The sequence below is a fragment of the Schistocerca serialis genome, chromosome 5, assembly GCF_023864345.2.
Source record: "Schistocerca serialis cubense isolate TAMUIC-IGC-003099 chromosome 5, iqSchSeri2.2, whole genome shotgun sequence".
In the NCBI taxonomy this organism is placed as follows: Eukaryota; Metazoa; Arthropoda; class Insecta; order Orthoptera; family Acrididae; genus Schistocerca; species Schistocerca serialis.
In genome coordinates, this window is record NC_064642.1 from 625134514 (window position 1) to 625158107 (window position 23594).

The window sequence follows — 23594 nt, forward strand, 5'->3', positions numbered from 1 at the left end:
GGGACAGAAGAATGCATTTTCAGAGCACTGTTAGCAGCTCTTGAAAAGTATGAGCCTAAATACGATGTACTAAAAAACCATGTTGTAGGTATCGCAGTAGATGATGCATCAACAATGCTAGTACCTCACGAAGCAGTAGCAATTCCACAGGGTAATCATTTACGTACGTAAGGGTTTGACTATCGTGCACTGTATGAACCACAAAATGGGAATAGTTGTCTACGATGTTATGAATGATGTAGCAGTGGTATGCCACATACAGGGTTTTTTAGGTTCCTTGTATACTGTGGCTTCTCGCAGTCCCAAAAATCAGAGACGACTACAGGATGTTTCACAAGAATCGTCCTCGCAGCTATTAAAACTGAACTGTGTTTTTCATGTGCGTTGGTTGTTTCCTCATGTAATGCCGTTCGATTTCTTCTTGAAAGTCATATTTCTCTTGTCAATCTTTTTGAAAAACTGAGTGATGATGGTTCCCGATCAACTCACGAGAGATCTAAATTTGAAGGGTTGTTATAAAACATCTCACAAAGTGGTTCCTTATAATGAAATTAGTCGTACTTTATGAGGCCCAAGAAGTTCTGCAAGTATTATCATTCTACATGCAAAACAGAAATTCTTCAGTCCTTAAAGTGAAACAAGAAATGGACGTGGCCATAAATACTGTTGATACACTGAAAACAAATGACTCCCCGCAAAAGAGGATGATGGTATAAGAGTTAGAGGAGAAGCGCACCTTCGAAGGAATGATAATTAAAGAACCATCTGGTACTGAATGTAACAAATTTCAGACATTTCGGAAGAACATTTTTCAGTCTTTGGTGGAGAATATAAAAGACTTGTATTTATTTTCAGATGTAGCCGCGTTAAATTCAGAAACATGGCCTTCATACGATTATGAACGTGTAAGTTTTACGGTGACATGTCAATTCCTCGCTTATGTAAGAAGGTGAATTTTAAATTAAGTGAAAGTACATGTGTATCACTAGGTCAAGATTTTCGAATCTTTAAAGAAAATCCACTACATATGCCCGCTTCTGTGAAAGAACTTGTGAAAGCAACCGAAATTATATCTATATCTACAGTTGAATGTGATTAGATTAGATTAGATTAATACTAGTTCCATGGATCATGAATACGATATTTCGTAATGATGTGGAACGAGTCGATTTAGTGCCATGCGGATTTAGTGCCATGATTCTAGCGCTGACTGATCAGAGAAATCATTTACAAATTGCGACACATTCAGATCTATTTTCATTTCAATAAATGGACCTCCTTTGCATTGCTTCGATGCAGAAAAATTTGCAGCAAGATGGATCGAGTCTCAGCACCATTGCGCAGTTCAGAAACCAACTGGCAAGCCCTCGAATCTTCAACAGCAGTCTCATTCATCTCGTCTGTTCAGCTAAACTCTGTAAATTTGTGCGTTTACTGTGCAGGTAATATCTTTATAAAATAAAAAAAAATAATGAAAGTTAACTAACCTTTACATGATCACTAAGAATACCCCTTCAGAGCTTTGCAATTTCAGGAATAATAACTGAAATGCTTTATTTTGATACGGAAAACAAATAGCTCAAACTAGTATAATGGATCACAAGTTGCAGATAAAGGAGTGTTATTGCACGCCGCATCTGTACAGAAATTGTATTTCGCATAACAGTATCTTTCCTAGAGAAACGTGTTTCGGTTTCATTACCAAAGAATCAAAATCTTACTGAGAAATTCTTGACAAATTTTCAAACAAAATATCGTCGTCATTTTGCACGTCTCACATTAAAACATCTCTGTTGTTTAGGTATTTCTTTTTACCGATAGTCGACTTTGTGTCTTCTTTTTCTGTAGCCTTTTTCTTTTTTCAGAATAAACGCAGCGCAAACTGCCGAGCTAATAAACAGTTCCATAGCAGATAACTGCAGCAAAGAGGCAACATGTGGACACGAGAATGTGCATCTGTATTTGTGTTTTTTCCACTAACTTCTTGTGCGTGCGGTTTTGTTCACGTGCATCTGCGATTGCGCCTGAGAAAAGAGACGTCGTCTGGACATACCTTTACTCCTTCACGCTGACACAACTGAATGGATTCGGATTAAATTTGGAATGGAGGTAGGTTATACCCTGAATTAACACATAGGATTTATATTTTAATGTATATACTATATACCGGTACACGTAGTACCTCGAAGAAAACGATTTATTGACACAAAGCACGGTTTCAGAAAATATCGTTCTCGTGAAACACAACTAGCTCTTTATACTCATAAAGTAATGCTATCGACAGGGGATGTCAGATTGATTCTATATTTTTAGATTTCCAGAAGGCTTTCGACACCGTTCCTCACAAGCGTTTTCTAACCAAACTGCGTGCCAACGGAGTATCACCTCAGTTGTGCGACTGGATTCCTGATTTGCTTTCAGAAAGGTCACAGTTCGTAGTAATAGACGGAAAGTCATCGAGTAAAACAAAAGTAATATCCGGCGTTTCCCAAGGAGGTATTACAGGCCCTATATTGTTCCTGATCTATATTAACGACATAGGAGACAATCCGAGTAGCCGTCCTAGATTGCTTGCAGATGATGCTGTCATTTATCGTTTTGTAAAGTCATCAGACGATAAAAACGACTTGAAAAATGATTTGGATAAGATATCTGTATGGTGCGAAAAGAGGCAATTGACCCTGAATAAGCAAAAGTGTGAAGTTATTCACATGAGTACTAAAAGGAATCAGCTAAATTTCGATTACGCGATAAGTCACACAAATCTGAAGATTGTAAATTCAATTAAATTCTTAGGGATTACAATTACAAATAACCTAAATTGGAACGATCACATAGATAATATTGTGGGTAGAGCAAACCAAAAACTGCGATTCATTGGCAGAACACTTAGAAGGTGCAACAACTAAAGAGACTGCTTACACCACGCTCGTCCGCCCTATTTTGGACTACTGATGTGCAGTGTGGGATCCGCATCAGGTGGGACTGACGGATGACATCGAAAAAATACAAAGAAGGGTAGCTCGTTCTGTATTATCGCGAAATAAGGGAGATAGTGTCATAGACATGATACGTGAATTGGAGTGGCAATCATTAAAACAAAGGCGGTTTTCGTTGCGACGGGATCTTCTCATGAAATTTCAATCACAAGTTTTCTCCTCCGATTGCGAAAACATTCAGTTTGCACCCACCTACATAGGGAGAAATGATCATCACGATAAAAAAAGAGAAATCAGGGCTCGCACAGAAAAATTTAAGTGCTCGTTTTTCCCGCGTGTCATTCGAGAGTGGAACGGTAGAGAGTCAGCTTGGAGGTGGTTCATTGAACCCTCTGCCAGGCACTTACTGTGAATAGCAGAGCAATCACGCACATGCATACGTAAATGTACATGTAATATATAAAGTGGAAACATTGATACCATATATTTCGAAAAATTATTGACTGATTACTTCAAATTTTTATACGATACTCTAATGAACATTCGGATGGACATAGGCAATATATCTTTGTAATATATATGAGGATCAGATTACAGTGAGAAAGGGGAGGAGGTGATGCACAGAGAGAGAGCTGGATGTGAACAACGGTATGAGCTATATGATTTTATGATGTATATAATACACAGTTCCAAGAGGTAACTTTCGACTTGGCTTATACGCATAGTTAGTGAGTATCGGCAGTAACATTTATTCACAAATAACTGTTTAACCATCGATAACATCGTGGGACGAAGATAGTAATTAACTATAGTAACCCACTAGCATATCCCCCATGCTGGTAAAATCATTACTGTTACAGATGATTTAGTAAAGAAGGAACTTGTTTATTCTATCTATTCCCATTTACTAATGAGTTACAGATTTATCAGGCTTAAATACTCTCTGGACGAGGAACTAGAGTGAAAAAAATGTATTGTCGAAGATACAAATATGTACCATACCGTCTAGCCAGCAGAAAATGAGATTTTTTCCCGAGATTCACACAATATCATATCATCACTTGTGACAAAGGACACGACTGTATCATATAACACATCTTATCAGTCCATTTCGCTCAAGAGTTGAAGCAGAAAAACTTCTTGTACGAGTAATGATTTAGGTCTATTCTTGCATCATCCGTTTCTACGTTTTATTTAAATAAAACAGATTTTCACTGGAAGTGACTGTCAGCTTAGGTGATCCTCTGTAGACGAAGACAAGATATACTGTCAAAACTATGCTAAATGTAATGGAAAGACTTTTTTTCAGTCGTCTGTTCATAAACATTACGATTTTCAGCTTGTTTTTCTAAGATGTTAATTCCTAACCTTAACTGTACGTTGATAACGACCCAGAGGCAGTGTTCTGAAGCCAACAGGAAGAAAAACGTCAGTAATTTATCATTCTGAAAATACCAGTAGTGATTATCGCAACAAACGTCTCTTCCTGGTAACTCACCTTTGGTGGGCATGCAGACGGTCCTCAGGTCTCCCTCAATCTTGACGGGTTCGCTGAGCCGGATGAGCGCGATGTCGTTGTTGTAGTTGCTCGAGTCGTAGTGCCGGTGCAAGCGGACCCTCATGACGCGACGCTCGATCACCTCCGTCTCCGACGGCTTGTCCCTGTCATGCTCCAACAGCCGCACGCGGATGCGTCGGTGGTCGAAACTTCCAACAATGATTGCAGAAGAAATATTATACACAGTTTCCGCACTGGTGGTGTATTTGAGATCAGTTCCATTTCTCATTTCTGCATCTATGGTAATGCACTTACAATACTTGTGTACAAGCACGGCTCTAGCCTCTGTAATAACACATATCAAATGGTTGGACTTCCACCTGAAATTTCTGTCTGTACAGCGGACATGTTAGCCGTATTGGAGACCATTTATAATGACATACAGACATTTAAACTCATGCTGATACTTACGGACTCCTAAAGTGTTATATAGAGATTACAAATCCAAAATTCGACAAGCAGACTAACATATTTTGAATATAAGAGAGTGGTTTGAGAAGTCTGGTAAAAAATCAAGAAAAAATGTTTGTTTCGTAAAACAACTCACCTTACTGAAACTTCCTGGCAGATTAAAACTGTGTGCAGGTCCGAGACTGGAACTCGGGACCTTTGCCTTTCGCGGGCAAGTGCTCTACCAACTAAGCTACCCACGCACGACTCACGCCCCGTCCTCACAGCTTTACTTCCGCCAGTATCTCGTGTCCTACCTCGCCCGCGAAAGGCAAAGGTCCCGATTTCGAGTCTCGGTCCGCTGCAGAGTGAAAATCTCATTCTGGAACTCACCTTACTTCTCGACTTAGTCTTCTTTGAGGGATATACGCTTGGTCCAGGAATTCCCCACCTTTTTCATTCCATCGGAAAAGTAGTTTCTTTCAAACTCTGCAAATTACTCGTTGTCTGTACCTACCACTTCCTCTTCGGAGAAAATTTATACCCAGCAAACCAAAATTTCAAGTTAGGCAGCAGGAAGAAGTCACTTGGTGGTGTCTGGTTAATAGGGTGGATGAGGAAGCAATTCAAAGCTCAATTCGTGCTCTTCCACCACTGATGCCTTGGATGATGCATGATGCATTATCCAAGGTAATGAGCAATTTTTGCCTGTCAGCCTTCGTCTTTTTTTAGTCAACACAAGTTTCAGTCAATCCGACAATGAAGCATACTAGGGTCCAGTTATGGTTCTACCTTTTTCCAAGTAATCTGCGAGGATTATTCGTTAAGAACTCCAAAACACGGTGCCTATCACCTTACCAGCTGACAAAATGGTCTTTGCCTCCTTCAGTGCACTCTCACCAGCGTTTGTATGTAGTTTTGACTGCCGCTTTCACTCTGCTGTGTAATGATGGACCCAAGTTTCGTCAACAGTCAGAAATCGGCGCCAAAAGTATTGCGGACTGCGATTAAACATCGCCAGACATTACGTTGAAATGTTGTGTCGGCTGCACTTTTGGTCGAATGTGAGCAATCGCGGCACCCACCTCACACAGCTTTTTCATAGCCAATTCTCCGTGGAGGAAATTATGCAATAGCTCAGCTGAGATGCTTACAGTCTCAGCAATCTCACGAATTTTTATTCGGCGGTCTTGCATTACATTATCATGGATTTTGTCAGTGGTTTCCTTTGTGGTAACCTCAGTTTTACGTTCAGAGCTTGCTTCGTTTTCGGTGCTTGTCTGACCATGAATAAATTCGTTAATACAAAAGTAAATGGTCTTCATCTGACGGTGTGAAATTTATCCGATTCTCTTTCGCATTGTGCGGCAGTCCAACACTTCAAAATGGAATTGTTTAGTAACAGCGAGAAACTCGGTTTTCTCCATTTTCAATCGCAGTCGACACACTGACCAATTCAGACGTCTTTCTAAGATGAACTGTACGCTGTACATTGTTGAAATTCATTGCACTATCCTTGGAATAGCTAATCTTACCAACCACGAAGGCGAAACAAAAATTTTCCATTCTTTCACGGAAATTTACCAGACATGTCAAACCACTATTGTATATGGAAACCTTCATAGAAGCAAGTAGAAATGACATGGACGTGCAGTTGCTACAGAGAAAAGGACATTATGAAGTTCAGAGTAATTAAATTAGTAGCAACGAGGAGCATTATGGAAAACTCCGTCCAACATTGTTCCCTCCCACTGATTTCAAACCTGCAATAAGAAAGTTGTTCACCACGATTGGACCGTGAAAGGCATGTAACTCAACAATGTAAGAACAGACACCTAGTAGCCATACAACCGGACATCTCTCCTCTATCGTGTGAAGCTAAGTAAACGTCATGTGGTGCGTTTACACTGCGATTTGTATCGGCACATGTATGAGATACATGTATATGCGACTTTGCGACATGTATCGCGACTTGTATGAGTTGACAAGTATCGACTTCATACATGTATGAGCGTGCGTTTACACTGGTTGATATGTATCACTGTGCGATAGCTTCCGACGACGATTTGGAAGATTTCACGTTTTTATGTGCTGATACACTTGCTCTTTTGGAAGATGATAGGAAGAAAAGGCGGAGGAAGCGTAGATGGTGGCACAGAGAGTTTCTCGCGAATTAACGCTAGAGGATGGCGCATATTTTAGAAACTATGTTAGGATGAGTATGGAGGATTTCCGCGGTTTGTTATCACTTGTGGATCCTCTTGCGTCCAAAACCAACACAAACATTCGGGAAGCGATTCCACCAGAGGATCAGTTGGCAGTAACACTCCGTTTTTTAGCCACTAGGGATTTCATGACAAAACATTTGCATTGTCGCGCGATTGCTAATGCCAACGTCTCACACACGATTGTCGGCATCCGTTGTCAACATTATCACGCGAGGCCACCGGAATAATAGCAAAACATTGATATACGTGCCAGATGCATGAAAAAATTATATAATGTATTACATACTCTGATATATATATAAAACTTTTACCTTCACTTCTTGGGATAAAACTTGCACAATGGCCTCGCAAACACGAAGAATAATGTTGCATATGGCACTTTTTGATATTCTATGCAGATACATTAACGTCGAAACGACAGTCGGCACCTTCAAAACTCAAACAGCCGCCAAAGAGCCTGGTACTACGCACGCGCTAATCGTCGAAATAAGCGGCAGTCGACAAGACGACAGGAAATGATAGTACTGCGCATGCGCGAGTTAAAATGTCGCTCATACATGTCGCGTATATGGCCAAAAAGCGATATACAAAATGTATACGCGACATGTATGAGCTCGAGGGTCCGCATACAAGTTCCGTGAATTTTTGTATGAGGTGATGCATCGCGACATGTCAAATTGACATGTCGTTCATACATGTCGCGATACATGTATCCCAGTGTAAACGTACCTTAACATCTACATTCATAGGATGCTGGGACACGGGTGTTACTCCACACATTTACACGGAATAAAAATTAAAAATTCTAGTTTCTGGACGTTGCGATCAGTATAAAACTGACGTGGCCGATCTGAACAATGTCATACTGATACACACTAGGACAAAGAAGCACAATAAGTACTGCACAGGAAAATGGTTGCAAGGGGTTTTCCCCTTCTTACGAGTGTTGCTTCCCTACTCTATAGACATAAACAAGTACAGTCAGATAGCGGAATACTTAAAAGAAATTATTGTATAGAGTTAACCTTTTATAGGTTTGTGGTTGAACGCATTTAGCTACTGACTGGGAACGATAAGTAGCCAACAAAGCAACCAGTCTCTGTAATCTGATGCCTGTAAACGACCCTATCGCAATCAGCTGCTGATGGGGAACGATAAGTACACAACAAAGCAACCACAAATGAGTTTTGATTGTTTTGTCAACAAGTGGCAGCACTCATTGTACTTTGTGGTCGATAGTGTAACCACAAAGAAGTCGTAGTTTTCAGCGCGTGGACTGCGCAGTAATTTTGCTAGTAAGTCATTACATGTATATAATTAAGTTGGTTTATTACGATTTTAAAGAGTAATGTTGATATGTTGACAGTATTCTGCATCCAGTGTGTGTGTGTGTGTATGTGTGTGTGTGTGTGTGTGTGTGTGTGACAATACGTACACAGCTCAACTTCCCATGAGTTTAGCTAATATTTCGGCTGTAAACAAATATTTCTGCGCAGATTATGTGATGTTAATGTGGTACTTCAGCATTTACTTCACAATTTTATCAAATAGTTTCTAAAATAAAGCTTTGCGCTCAAGATGTAATAGGCAGTTCTACAGAAGCTGACTTCCACGTTAGTATAGCAAGGTCAGCTTTTTGTAAATAGTGAGTTGCATAGTGCACGGAAAGCAGAAGGAGATGTTTGCAGTGCATGGACTCCTCGAATTTTGCTCGTAGGTCTTTAAACTTACAACAATTACAGAGTCGTAATATAAATAATACTTTTTACAATTTAGGTCATAGTGCCATTGGGAAAATCAGGCTTGAACCCTTCATAAATAGAACGGCTTCTCTTGGAAGGTGCGTTTGATGACATCGGTTTCAATTCTGTATATGGAGGAGGCTCAGACGCAGAGGACGTTCTTGTGGGAACTTCCAGAGGCAGCAGTGACCACCAAACGGAACTGAGCTTTGATGAAGTTCAGTCAAGCAACGAAGGAATTTAGAATACATTTCTAGTTCAGAATCATATTCTGGAATCTAATATGTCCATAGCTACTCCATATCAGCTGAAGTTTTCTAAACAGGCAATGAATCCATGTCTATATAACACTCAAACATTTTGGCTACCATTTTGGTCTAGAATTCCAGTGAATCTGCATTCCCTTCTATGTGTGACTGATGAAAATTTTCTATTACTTCATTGATGAAACACAGTAAATGCATATATACTTTATGAGGAGACTAGCTTTCTTAGAATACTAAACCTATGTCACATCTAAAATTTAGAGGTATTCTGGCCAATGAACTAATTGCACATTTCTGCTCAAAAACAAAAATGCGACCAACATGCAGCACTAAAATAAGAATTAACAGGTCAAAATTTCAGGAAAAGGTTGCAAGATTCTAAGGGATGCTATTCAGAAATGTGACTGAACATTGTGCCTACAGCATGTACATGAAGGAATGTTCATTTTGCAGCAAACGAAGCAAACCTAAATGTAGTAAATCGCCACGCACTTCTTGCAATGTAGCTTCGTGTATGCAATGCATTGGACTCATCCATCATCAGAACTAAGCAACAGAATAAATCTGGTTTATGATTTTATGTGTATACAAGTTGTATGCTGTTTTATGAATGTATATGAATTAACAGAAGAAAACAACAAATAAAATTTTGATTTCTTCTGCTTATTCCTCTTTTAATAAAAGACCCCATTTTCGCAAAGTGGTTAAATTATCGAATACAGAATAGCACTGCCACAGAATGCATTTTGCTCGATATTTTTCCGAATTTAAAAATTTGTAATAATTATTACTATAAGATTTTTCCGATCTTAAATATTTTTATCCAACTGGGTATGATAAGTAATAGAAGTGCATTTCAGTGCTCTATTTTAAAAAGGAAGTTTTGCCCTATAAATGGTTAAACTTGGCGCTCAGTCCACATGGCTCAAGTAACCTTACAGACAGCCCAGTTAGACGCGTTGTATTCACAGGCGCTAGCAAGGGTGGGTGATGGGAGGGGGGGGGGCGGTGGGGGCGGTAACATGGGGGAGTACTTGTCCCCCCCCCCCTCCATGGAATCCGGAGTACAGAGTTCTTATTCATGACAGACTTCTAATACACTTCTAGTAGTGATTTCCCGTGATTCCGCAATAGCCAATTCTATGAGTAGCATTGCCGTGAGAAAATGCTATAGCAGTTACCACCTTCTCTTTAGAAAGTGTAACACCAGCCATAGAGAGCATTATTCATTCGTTTGTGAATCCTTCTCCCTTCCGTAGTAATGTTTTAGTACGAACCAAACGAAGGTGGAAGAAAAGCCGGTCTTGTGTGACGTGACATGCCGACTGCTTTTCTTGCATTTGTCGAAGTATTGTTGTCAAGTCGGCAACGGGGTGTATCCCAGCTGCGGTGGAATGAAATATCCTATCGCAGTCTTCTTACCCCGTAATCAACAACAGCTAGACGCAGCACTTCCTGAGCATTGTTCTGTTTCAAGAAGGATATGTGCGGTACCATGTGCATTTCGATCGCTTTCACAGCAGTTTCTTCTTCATACTACCACATTATCACTGTGCGGAAGACATCTAAGAGTACCAACAATGTAGGAAAAGACAGGTTGCTACTTACCGTAAACAAGACACGTCAAGTTTCAGACAGGCACAACTAAAAGACACTTAAATAAAGCCTTCGGCCACAGCCTTCATGAGTAAAAGAGAGACACACACATCACTCACAAACACAGGCAAGCACACCTCACACACACAACCGCCAGCTCCAGCATCTCGGGCTGGAATGCAACTATCACAGGGGACACAAGCAGCAACCTGGAGGGGCCGGGAATGGAGAAGTGATAGTAGTCCACGGGTGGGGAGAGAGACGAACGCTTTCTGGTGGAGTGTGTAGGAACTAGAGTGCCAAGAGGCACAGCGTCAGGACGTTGTGGGAGAGGAACGGAGAAAGATGGGTGGGTGCGTTGGCAGAGGGTTGCAAATAAACAAGGTGGGAGATGAGAATGGGGAGAAATGGTAGGACAGAGGGGGTGGAAACTGTTGGGTGGATGTGTGCGGACGGTATGTTACCGTAGGTTGAGGCCGGGATAATTATGGGAGTGGAGAATGTTTTGTAAGGCTAACTCCCATCTGTGCAGTTCAGAAAAACTGGTGGTGGAGGGAAGGATCCAGATGCCTTGGGTAGCGAAGCAGCCATTGAAATCAAGTGCGTTATGTTCAGCTACATGTACTACCATAGGATGGTCTACTTTGAACTTGGACACAATATAGTGGTGGCCTTTCATCCTGGCGGACAGCTGGCTGGTAGTCATACCAATGTAAAAAGCTGTGCAATGATTGCAGAAGAGCTGGTAAATGGCATGGCTGCTTTCACAGGTGGCACAGCCTCTGATGAGTTAGGAGAAGTCTGTGACAAGACTGGAATAGGAAGTGCTGGGTGGGTGGATTGGGCAGATTTTGCATCTGAGTCTTCCACAGGGGTATGATCCCTATGGCAAGGGTTTGGGACTGGGAGTGGCACAGCGATGAACTAGGATGTTGTGAAGGTTGGGTGGGCGATGAAACACTACTTTAGGAGGGGTAGGAAGTATCTCAGATAGGATGCCCTCATTTCAGGGTATGATTATGGATGTAGTTGCTCTAGCTGAGGGTGGTACTGGGTGATGAAGGGGACACTCCTTTGTGGCTGGCTCTTGGGGGTGGTGGGAGGATTGGGGGTGTAGTGGGAAATGGCACAGGAGATCTGTTTGCAGACTAGGCCGGGGATAGCACCTGTCTGTGAACACTCACCAGCGTTCGTCTCTCTCCTCGCCTATACATTACTACCCCCTCCCCCTCCCCCACCTCCTCCAGATTACTGCTTGCATCCCAGGTGATAGTTGCATTTGATGCTGGAATTGGCAGTCACGTGTGCGTGAGGTGTGCTTTCTTGGGTGTGTGAATGGTGTGTGTGTCTCTCTTTTACTGATGAAGCCATTATATAAGTGTCTTTTAAATGTCCCTGTCTGCAACTTGATGTGTCTTCTTTACGGTAAGTAGTAATCTGTATTTTTCTATATAGCTGATATTCCCACCTGGAGTTTACATTGTCTGACATCTAAGAGTACGTTACACCATTTCACAGTGCTAGAAGGAAATGTTGCCTGCTTGAAAAAGCTCGATGAGTTAGTTTAGTGTATTATGTTTACTTAACAACAAGTGAACGCTTGTGCCAAGTCCATACATTCAGACTCGAAATAAGGCCAATCCTGTGGATCTCTGTAGGCTAAAGCCAGAAACGATGATCATATTTTTCAAGGCTGGTGTGGCCCGGCAGGAGTAAGTGACTGTTGTGTCAGATAGTAAAAAGTTGTGCTGCAAAGCTGTCACCTTTACACTCTCTGGAGAGTTTTCTAGTAGTCCTTCCTCTTTTGTAAAAACATCTAATCCGACACACTTCTTCAGATATTCTCGGTTTGGTTTCGGGCGACGAAGTCTTCATAAGTTGCTACCAATATTTTTAGATGTCTTTTACAGATTTTATCAACTCACGATACTGATTAGTTCACTCTGCAGTTTTATACAAGTATCTGACATCTGCATGTGCACTGAATGGCTTATTGAAAAGCTCACAAGAAATTTAGTAAGCCGTGACATATATGCAACTCAACAAAGCTACGTGTTGCCTGAGCCAAAGCGGCTCAAATATATTATAAAACTGATGACTTCTTATCGGAAGCAACAGTGGGGTACGATTTTTGGTCTATGAGAGCACAAATACCTACAAAAATATCAATCACTGATATTACTGATAAACATACTGAGTTTTTCCCTGCAGTAAAAAGACTCTATTAATTGCTCTTAATTAGCCTGAAACTAAACGCATAGCTGTTTGATCATTTAGTACTTTTAAATAAATCTTTGCAATGTAGTTTTCGAAATCCTTTACAATACAGAGCACGGAATTTCGTGGATTCGGACTTCATATGCCGAGTCCTCTAAGTAAACATATGGGGCCAAGCATTAGTAGTCCCACCAGACGTCCCACTAACAACGCGCAACACCGCCTGTGGCATTGCTAACGGCCTCAGTTCAGCGAGAAAGAGAGTAGTGTGAATGTTGTTTGCTATATTTCGCCGGTTGTTCCAAAACATAGTACGAGACGTCTTCTGTTGGACTGAGCGCGTGAGACGAGCTAGGATGAGGTGCCACACTGTTCTTCAAACCAGGAATGCATGCGAGCAGTCCTGTGAATACGATTGTCGTCAACTTGTAAGACAAAACATGTCCACCGCATCCTCTTCACGAAGTAGTAGAAGAAAGGGCAATAATTGTTCTACATTTCCTGTTTAACACAAATTCTTCAATTTTACAGAAAAAAATTCTGCGAAATAATGTAACGGTATAGAACTGTCCACATTAAATTCTCCAGGTATCTCCGACATCATCGTACCGATTAAAGCTGCAGGTTGCAACAGTACCTAGATGTATTTTCAAGTCTACTGAATTTCTATGCAATAGTGGGAAATTTTGTAAAGTGGCATAAACCGTTCTATGAGTCGTACTTGACATGACGACAGTGTGTTCTGCTTTTGGCCAGACACTTATCGATGTCTTTTTATAGTGTTAAGAGAACAATTCCTAAACTGAAAACGCATATATCTAATGCGCTGGTGTCGGTGAGTCCACTTACTTTCTTTTGCATTCTCCGAAATTCTTATCAGTCTGTCGCTATGCATTAAGTAATTATAGACGTTTGTAATCGCTATATTCATTCTGAAGAGCCCTGTACCTTACATCTGCTGAAACCAGATCCACCGTAGCGACGTATCGTCCGTCATTTCTTCATAGAAATGATGCCTTTTCCTTTATATCGCTCTATAGAGTGCTGTAACCCCTGCGTGTGTCCACTAGTCCACATTTTAGAGAAAATTTGGTATCGCTTTTTCTAATTGTTGGTACAACACCAATGATAACCCAGTACCAATTAGAGTTTCTGTTAACTTTTCCATATAGGATATATCAAAATTGTACGCCATAAATTGCACGACACGTTCTTCACACGTAGACGAAGAAATTTCGTTATATGAGAATGGGTCTGGAAACGCTTTGTTTCCATGTGGAAACTCATTTTCTCCAACGAATATCAACGAGATCAGATTGTAAACTTTCACAGTCGGCATGCATGGGAAGACGTCAATCTTCACGCAACTGTTGAAGCAAGTCATAAACAAAGATGTTTTGTCAATGTTTGGTAGGGCCTCATTTTCTTCTACCCAGATTCAACGGATAAAGTTATGATAATTTCGTAGATTTTAGTGTTCTACCTGATCTGTTAGTAGATGTGCCTTTAGCTATGCTAGCAAACATGGATTTCATGCACAATGGAGCACCTCTCCATTTTAGTGTTAACTTCCGTCGGCTTATAAGTAACAGATTCGGTGGCAGATGGATAGGTAGAGATGGACCAACTGCCTTGCCTCCATGCTCTCCGAACCTAAACCCAATAGACTTTTATTTGTGGGGCCTTTCAAAGCTCTTGTTGTTGGAACCTCAGTACCAGATGTTCAGAGTCTCTGTGCCTGTATTGTGGAAGGCTGCGAACCATACTCAATAATCCAGGGATATATCAGCGCATCCGAGATTCACTGTGACGGCGGGTATCAGTGCCCTCAGAAGGCATATTGAACATTTTTTGTGAGAAAAGTCACATGTGGTACGCTGGTACGTTTTGTTCGTGTGTGTTTCGCATGTTTAATGAGTTTGAGGAAATGAGTTGTAACATGGAAACAAAGCGTTACCAGACCCATGTTCATATAATACTCGTATAATTTCTTCGTCTACGTGTGAGGAAAATTTCCGCAATTTGTGACGTACAGGGTGACGTACGGGAGACGGACGATTTTGAACTGCGTGGTACTGAGGGCGCGGTGGTGGGAGGTGGCCGTGTTGGGAATAGTTCTGATCCACACAAGACGCCATTTCATTTACTCACTCACTATGGAGCAGTGGGACTTGCAACGTCGAGTGTTTGTCTATGAGAGTTTCGTGAAAAGTGGTGAGTCTATTATTGCTATGCAGCGATTGTTTCGTGCGCGGTTTAATGTTGGTCGACATGGAGCTGTTCCAAGCCGTACCACAATCCTCAGATGAGTGGAAAACTTCAGATACTGGATAAGAAGCATCCTGGCCCGAGACGCATAGTAACGACGCCAGGAAATGTTGAAAGGGTCAGGCAAGCGGCAGTCAGAAGCCCGGGACGGTCAGCTAGACGTCATGCTAGTGAATTACGAATTAATCGTGAATCGGTTAGATGAATTTTGCATAAAGAATTAAAATTCCATCCCTACAAAATGCTCATTTTCTAACAACTAAAGGAAACTGATTTTGCTGTACGAGAAGACTTCGCTTACAGAATGCAAGTGATATTGGGTTCGAATGAAAATAAAATTTTATTGATGAGCGATGAAGCTCATTTTCATTTAAACGGGACCGCGAAGAAGCAAAACCGACGTTACTGGGCTCCAGAGCATCCACACCTTATCCACCAGCGTCCTCTACACTCAGAAAAAGTAACAGTCTGGTGTGCTCTTGGCTCTGTTGGCATAATTGAAGAGAATGGGGCCACAGTTACTGTTAATTCGGTTCGTTACAATCGTATGCTTGAAACATTCTTGAAACCAGAACCAAGAAGACGACTAATCCCTTTAAAACGCGTTTGATTCCAGCAGGATGGGCCAACATCGCACACCGCAAACACGTCAATGAACGTTCTTATTAAACGCATGTTTCCTGGCCGGATTATCTCACGTTTTGGCAACGTTCCTTGGCCTCCCGGGTCTCCCGACTTGTCAGTAAGTGTCTTTTTTCTGTGGGGGTATCTTAAGAACGGTGTCTATAACCACAAACCACGAAATCTGGACGAGTTGAAGAATCCAATCATTCAAGAAATTGCTGCCATCCGTGCAGAGATTTTAGTCCGTGTGGTGGAGGATTTTGAGAAGAGACTCGAGTCCTGCATTCGAAATGACAGACATCACCTTGACGGCATTATTTTTCACAAATAACTTTGTTAACTAAAATAACAAATAATGAGCTTTGATTTTGTGCAAATAAACATGCATTAATTTTAAAGTTGGCTGAGTATTATTTCATTAAAAACCGTCCGTCTCCCGTGTGCCACCCAGTACATTTCCGTGTCACCCTGTATATTCTCCACGTTACAGTGGGTGCATCGTGTCTGCCTTGTTCTCGGCTACAGGGGCTGGTGAAGCGGGAAGAAAGCGAGGAGCACTCACCCGTAGAGGCAGTGTGCGGCGGTGAGCACATACTTGTCGCTGATGAGCGACCCGCCGCAGTAGAAGGTGCGGCCGTACATGAGCATCGCCATCCACGGGTACTGCTTCACCTTGGTCACCGTGCCGCCCACGATGCGCCTGCGCTCGTTCGCCATACCGCAAGCTGCCGGAAAATTACAAACCAGTGTAGAGTATAAGCAAGTACGACAAAATTACGTGAAAGTAAGATTTACCAGGAGTACCGGTATGAAATGAGCGTTAAGATACAAATGTGTCAATAGGGAACATTTGTTGTGAACGAGCATTAATTTTTGTTTGTTTGGTTGGTATGACATCTGTCAAAGATATTTAGTATACATAAAGTCATGAAACAAACAACATCACATGTTTTCATCATGTTAACAATTTCGAATTTTGTACCAGAAAGATATGATTTGTGGAAAGCATTAATTTTTTTGTTTTCATTTGAAAAAAAGTGCTGCATAGTCGCATCGAATGCTTGTCGAGGCATACGGTGATCATGCTCTATCAGAAGCAACATGCAAAAGATGGTTTCAACGGTTCAGAAATAATGATTTTGATGTAAGAAATGAAGAATGTGGAAGACCACCAAAAAAGTTCGAAGACGCCTAATTGCAAGCACTGTTGGATGAAGATGATACTTTGTAGTCAGAAGCAAATGGCAGCAATGCTAAATGTTGCACAACAAACAATTTCTGACCGTTTGAAAGCTATGGGAAAGATCCAAATGTGTGGAAAATGGGTGCCACATGAATTGAATGAGAGACAGATGGAAAACCGAAAAACCATTTGTCAAATTTTGCTTCAAAGACATGAAAGAAAATCAGTTTTGCATTGAATTGTTGTTGCCGATGAAAAATGGTTTTATTTTAAGAATACTAAACGGGAAAGAGCATGGGTTAATCCGGGACAACCATCAACATCGACTGCAAAACCAGATCGATTCGGCAAGAAGACAATGCTCTGTGTTTGGTGGGATCAGAAAAGTGTGGTGTATCATGAGCTTCTAAAACCCAGTGAAACTGTGGATACTAATCGCTACACACAACAAATGATCAATTTGAACTATGAATTGATCGAGAAAAGACCACAATGGGCCAGAAGGCACGGCAAAATAATTTTTTTACACGACAATGCACCTGCACACAAAGCAAAACTGGTTCAGGATACAATCAAAACACTTTGCTGGGAGCTGCTACCCCACCCACCGTATTCATCAGACTTGGCCCCTTCCGACTACCATTTGTTTTCATCAACGGGACACGCATTGGCTGAGGAACACTTCGATCCCTACAAATAAGTCGAAAATTGGGTGTCTCATTGGTTTGCTTCAAAAGACGAACATTTCTATTGGTGTGGTGTCCACAAATTGCCAGGAAGGTGGTCAAAATGCATAGAAAACAATGGTCAGTACTTTCAATAAAATGTTTTTACTTTTCAATTCAAAACTATTTTTTCACAAAAAACGCTCATTTCATACAGGTACACCTGGTATTTATTGCTATGAGCTCGAAAAAATTAACATTCATTAGCGCTACGATGGATATCTGTTTATGGCTGATAATTTATGCCATACAAAAGACACAGATTTATAGAAAGCATATACTGCCATTTTCTTCTTATTACATACCTACTATCCTAATGTAAAGTTAGTGCTAAAGCTAAATTAAGATCTTAACGAACCCACTACTGGAACCATGATTGCGCTGCTTCTCCTTCTCTCTCATGATCATCCCTTCATTAACACTCATGCAGTTTCCAGGGGATTTATTGCGCCATTCGCGACCTCTTACAAGGCGCAGATCCAAACGTTTTAGTAAAGTATTCGTATTTTTCCGTTTACCAGTTCCAAAATCTCTCAGCTAATTTCCAGAGAGTAAAGTAGCATGACCGAAAATTGCACAAAGTCTGGAAACTTCCAGACGCTTTGTTTAACACATGATGCTTTCCAGTAGCTTGCTTGATTGCTGCCCACGTGGAATGGGATTAGGATATGACCACACGCGGGAAAAATTCCAGTTAGGAAACGACTCCCATTCAAAGACTAACAGTACCCGCCGTCAACAGCAAATCAGACACAATTCGTGAGTTAACAGACATAACCGGCAAACCACTGCCAGTTGAGTAAGGAAGGTAGAAAGGGAAATACTTTCCGCTAAGAAACGGAGGCGGAAATTACTGAAGAAAACAGCATTCCACTCATTAACAAGCTCGTGTAGTCGTAGTCTACAGAGCTGTGTTCACAATTGTAGAGCTAAGTGCAGTACTGAGAATGATATGATCACACTTTGTTGCATTGTAGTTCTTAAATCAATTACATCGCACGTGACATAATTCACGAATTTTCAGACGAATGCTTTTTTCAATTTCTTAGAACATATTCTAAAACAATCTAGTAGTACTGGTGTAGACAAATTATTTTATTTATTGTTTGGGAATAAGCCCATTAGGATTGCGCGAAGTACTTCCATTACCCCCTATGTATTACATAGATGCTGATGAATTGTCGTTTCTTAATGTTGCATGTGCTGATCCACATCTAAATCATGGCTGATGAGTCTACTTACACCATGGAGAAACGGATGATAATGAGCACGTGGGCTCACGAACGACTCCGTACAGAAAATCAGAGACATTCAGCATGATTTCAGAGACCTTCCCCACCAAAACCAACAATTTTACAGTGGGAGCAAAAGCTGTTTGCAACTGGTTCCATGAAAGATAAGCCCTGCTCAGGACGACCGCCAATACGATTGAAAAGATGTGTGGAGGCTGCAGCATCTGTCGAACGTTCGCCAAAATAGTTCATACGTAAGTGGTCACAGGAATTGGGAGTTATGTACTCTACATTGAAAAAACGTATGAAGAATAATTTGAAGTTAAAGGCCTTTAAACCCACGTTTGTAAAAGAATGGAGTGATAGTGACAGAAAAAATCCTCATCAGACTTCTGGGCGAATGCTCGATGACTTTACAACTCTTCCTTCAAGAGTAAAATGTTTCTCTCGGAGGAGTGTGCAATATACCGCAGTGCAAAAGCAAGAAACAATTACTTCTGTAGTAAAGGAAAACCCATATTTCTGCGAATAAATTTAACACTATCCACTCACTACACGTCATGACCTGTCCTGTAATGTCTGCAACCCACTTTGCAGGTCAATATTTCTTTGGTGGGGCTGTGAATCACATTGCGTATCTCACCATGTTAAGTGGTATGCTTATTCCACTTCTGCAGGATAAGATACAGCTCAGTCGTGTGTGGCTCTAGCAGGATGGAGCACCAGCCCATTGTGCTACTGCATTACAGAATATCTCAATGAGGTATTTCCTGATAAATGGATTGAATGTGATTCTGCTCATTTGCCTGCACCTTAGGAGTGGCCATCTCGAAGTTATCTGTCATCTCGTGACAATACACTATGAGGGTTCATTAAACAGAAGGTTGCTGCCACAAGAAACATAAGGTTGTTGGCACAAGTTACACGACAGTTCACGAGCTTAAGGATGCTATTCGATGTGCATTTACGTTACGTTAAGGAGAATTTCACGTCATACATGGAGGAAATTCATACTCTATTTTGAAAACGATGGTTACACACAGAAGTTTTGGAAATAGTAATAAGAAATAGTCACACTGCCTCATATTTATCTTCTGCCATGATCCCACATTAATACACTGCGACCATCTATGAAGACTCTGTGAACAATCTGTACTTAGGGGTGGGTGTCTGCTTTCCTTTATACCCATGTTTCATCCATTCTCTTCCTAAGAGCTTCCTTTCTCTATTTATCCCGCGTTTTTCCAGTTTATTCTTTGGGTTTTTCCCCTTGGTCAGCTTGCCGATTGTGAATTGTGGACCTGTGGATTTTGCGGTTTTGGACATCTTCTGATGTAATTCCTGCCAATTTCAGTTCAGTTTTGATTTCGCCTCACCGTCTCCGTTCAGGCTTTACCCCTGTTGTCAAAGATTCGACTATTTGCTTTATAAATCTGTCAAGGTACATTCTTTTAATATGTCCGTAGAATCTTAGCCTGCGCTTTCTAATGTCCCTATAGATATTTATGTCTTGTCTGACTTTTATTATTGTGTTATAAATTATTATTATTATTGTTATTAGTACATTTTACATCTATTATTAGTATTATTATTAAATACGAATTCATCTGTGGTATGTAAAAAGTGAGGGTGACGTTAATTTATATTTGGGAGTGTTGGGTAGAGGTGGGGAAACTATAGCAAACTGTGCCCCTTCCCTTCATCCCTCCACAGGACCGAACCCTGGATCCGCGCCTGCTTGTTACTCGCACTCCCACCTTACTCCACGCTCTCATTCTGTTTCGCGTCCGAAGTCTCGGTGGCGGCAGCAATGACACAGCCTTAAATTTATATTCCTGACTGACCCTCTACACGTCCATTATCGATGCTGGTTTGTAGGTAAAGCTTAAGTTCCGTTTGAGAGAATTTATTTTCCGGTTCATTAAAATCCCTATATTTTTCTCTCATCTTCATCAGCCATTTATCATCCATTTGCATGATATTCAGTTGTTCAAATCCAAATTTGACCTGAAAACTTCTCTATCTCATCGATCCATCTTTCCATTCTGTCGTCCTCTAGGTCTTATCACGATTAATCCATCTCTGAATCTCCTTCGTCTATCACCCATATATCGTCTCGGTACATCCCCAGCACATTTCAGCTTCGTAGCAGTCACTAACATGTACTTCACTTCTGTCTTTTATCTTACTCATTTGTTTGATTTTATATTCATTCTTGTTATGCTCAACATGCATCTTTCCATTGCTCGTCGCACGACTTTCAGTTTTGAACTGTTTGTGTTTTCAATGTTCATGATTAACATCCGTAAATTAGTAAGGACAATACGCACTGGTTATAGACCTTCCTTTCAAGGCTCAATGGAAATTTACTTCTGAATGCAGCACTTAGTTCTAAAATAAAGTCAACGCCACTCCATTGTTTTCAGTTGACCTCAGTATACAAATTCGTCAACTGCTTAATTTCATCATCAGATTTTCCTATTTTTCCTATCAGCATACTTATTACACATATTTTTGTTGTTACTGTATTTAATATTCGGGCCTACTATCATACTTGTCCTTTACAGTTTCTCCATCCTTTACTGAAGTTCTTCTGGATCCGAAGCAAACAAAACAATGTCATCTGCAGATAGCAAGGGGTCCATGTAAGGTTCATTTACGTGTATTCCTGTTTCACCCAAATTTAATGATCTGAGGACATCTTTCAAGACTGCATAAAATAGTTTTGGTGAAACGGACGCATCTTGCCTGACTTCTTCCTCAGTTCTGAACTTTTATCTCTCTTGATGTAATTAAATGGAAGCTTCACCCATCTTGGCATGAAACAGATGAAGATGTAATTTATTGGTTGGCTCCCAAGTGCTACAATCACAGGTTTTCTCGTGACAGTCAGACACTTTGTCATATTTTTCTAGACTCATACAGAATGGTAACTGATGTGCGTTGCATCTTTCTTCGCCGTTCAATATGTAGACAGTCAATTGCGTTACACCCATTTTCTTTTCCCTACTTAAACTTTTTCAAGACGATTAGTATCGATTTTTGTAGAAATCTCGTATTCCACCGACAAAAGAGTAACAGTCTTGTAGTGCTTCATACTTCCCATATTCCATTTCTTGCGAACAATAACAATTTGTACAGTGTGCTAACTACCAGGTATCGTCCTTTTCAGAAACATTCGTTGAATAACTGCAAGTTTTGCTTCCACCATCTCTGCTCTTGTTTGTATTTCCTTTGTTGTCTCGCCGTTCCCAGGGCTTTCTCCTCTTTCCTTGAGCCGAAATTTTTTCCCTAGTTCTCTGGTAGTACTTCCGAACTTCACATTTTCTCGTAGTTTATTACCCGTGTGTTAATTTCTTAGCTACACTATACAGAATTTTGAAGAAATCTTGAAACTCTATTGGCATAGCCTCCCAGTCTCTTATATCAGTGCCGTCCAACATACCTACAAACAACACATTTCATCTATAACATGTCATTCCCACTCACAGTGTCTTTGACCCGCAAAACGACAGGCTTGTGTTGATCAGAAATATGTGTAACAACGAACATTTCTGTGAATGAATTGATCTGAAAATAATATAGCACCTTTGTGATAACTTTTGGAAGCATTTCACTTGTCGCAGTCTTCTTCTCACACTTTTCGTGTTAATATAAACTTTGCAGCGATAGTGCCATTCTCCTCCTACAAACCACAGTTGTTAAAGCACCAAACATCGCTGGGGGAGGGACTTGTTGGTTCTTGGGGTAATCAAACTTTATACAGAAGTTATCTGCACTACATCTGACTTATACATTTTGGAAATCAACGTGGATCGAAAAAAAAAATTCATTATTTGGAACTATGTGTATGTGTGTTTCCTTCATTCAGTGTTGTGTCACTTTGGCTACTCATCATGACCAACGAAACATAAATTTTTGACTTCTGTTATTTATCATGTGTGGAAACCAGTGTAGACGACAGTATCTTCTGTGAGTACATGAGAGAGGCGAGACTTTAATTTACCTTGGCGGGTATATACTTTAGAAATTGTGTATGTAGGGATTACTTTCACTTGCAATGAGCATTACTGCAGTAAATTCGTTATTTAGAGCTTTTGTAGATTTTATTGGAAGTAAGTCGTGAAGAGAGGCAACAAGAAATTGACCACGAGTAATTTGAGTGGTGTATTGTGAGTGGTGTGTAGTTAATAGATGCTACATTGCTACATGCAAGAGGAAAAAGATTGTGCTATTTCGATACCATGGCTATCTCTGACCGAGTATATTTCTAAAGCAAGCGAATGCACCAGAATAATTTCGCGACAGAGTTTAAATGATCTTCTTCGACGATGCAGAGCTTGTAACAGCAAATACGGCACCTAGAACTGGAATTGAAAGTGTAACTATTGCGTCTGTGAAAATAACTTACAGCACGGTTCGCAGCGTTCCGGCGGCTTGAGGTCAACATGGTCCGTACCCCCAGGTGAGGTCCAGAACCCAAATGGCCCCACGATGCTCAAGAACCATTGCGTAAATGACCACTTATTTTCGGCATAATCGTTCTGCAACACAAAAAACAAGTGTGAGTACAAGAACCATTGCGTAAATGACAGCTTGTTTTCGGAGTAATCGGTCTGCAACACA

General features: G+C 40.8%; 1 protein-coding gene across 1 annotated transcript in view; it reads right to left on the reverse strand.

Annotated features, from left to right (window-relative positions):
• The window catches only part of LOC126482144 (trypsin-1-like), a 49467-nt gene that overhangs the window by 15307 nt on the left and 10566 nt on the right, over nt 1-23594 (reverse strand). Inside the window, exons 3-5 of the mRNA XM_050106121.1 lie at nt 23380-23512; nt 16391-16553; nt 4438-4646 (exon numbers count right to left, since the gene is read on the reverse strand). Coding sequence (XP_049962078.1) covers nt 4438-4646; nt 16391-16553; nt 23380-23512 — 505 coding nt within the window. The remainder of the gene's footprint in view (nt 1-4437; nt 4647-16390; nt 16554-23379; nt 23513-23594) is intronic.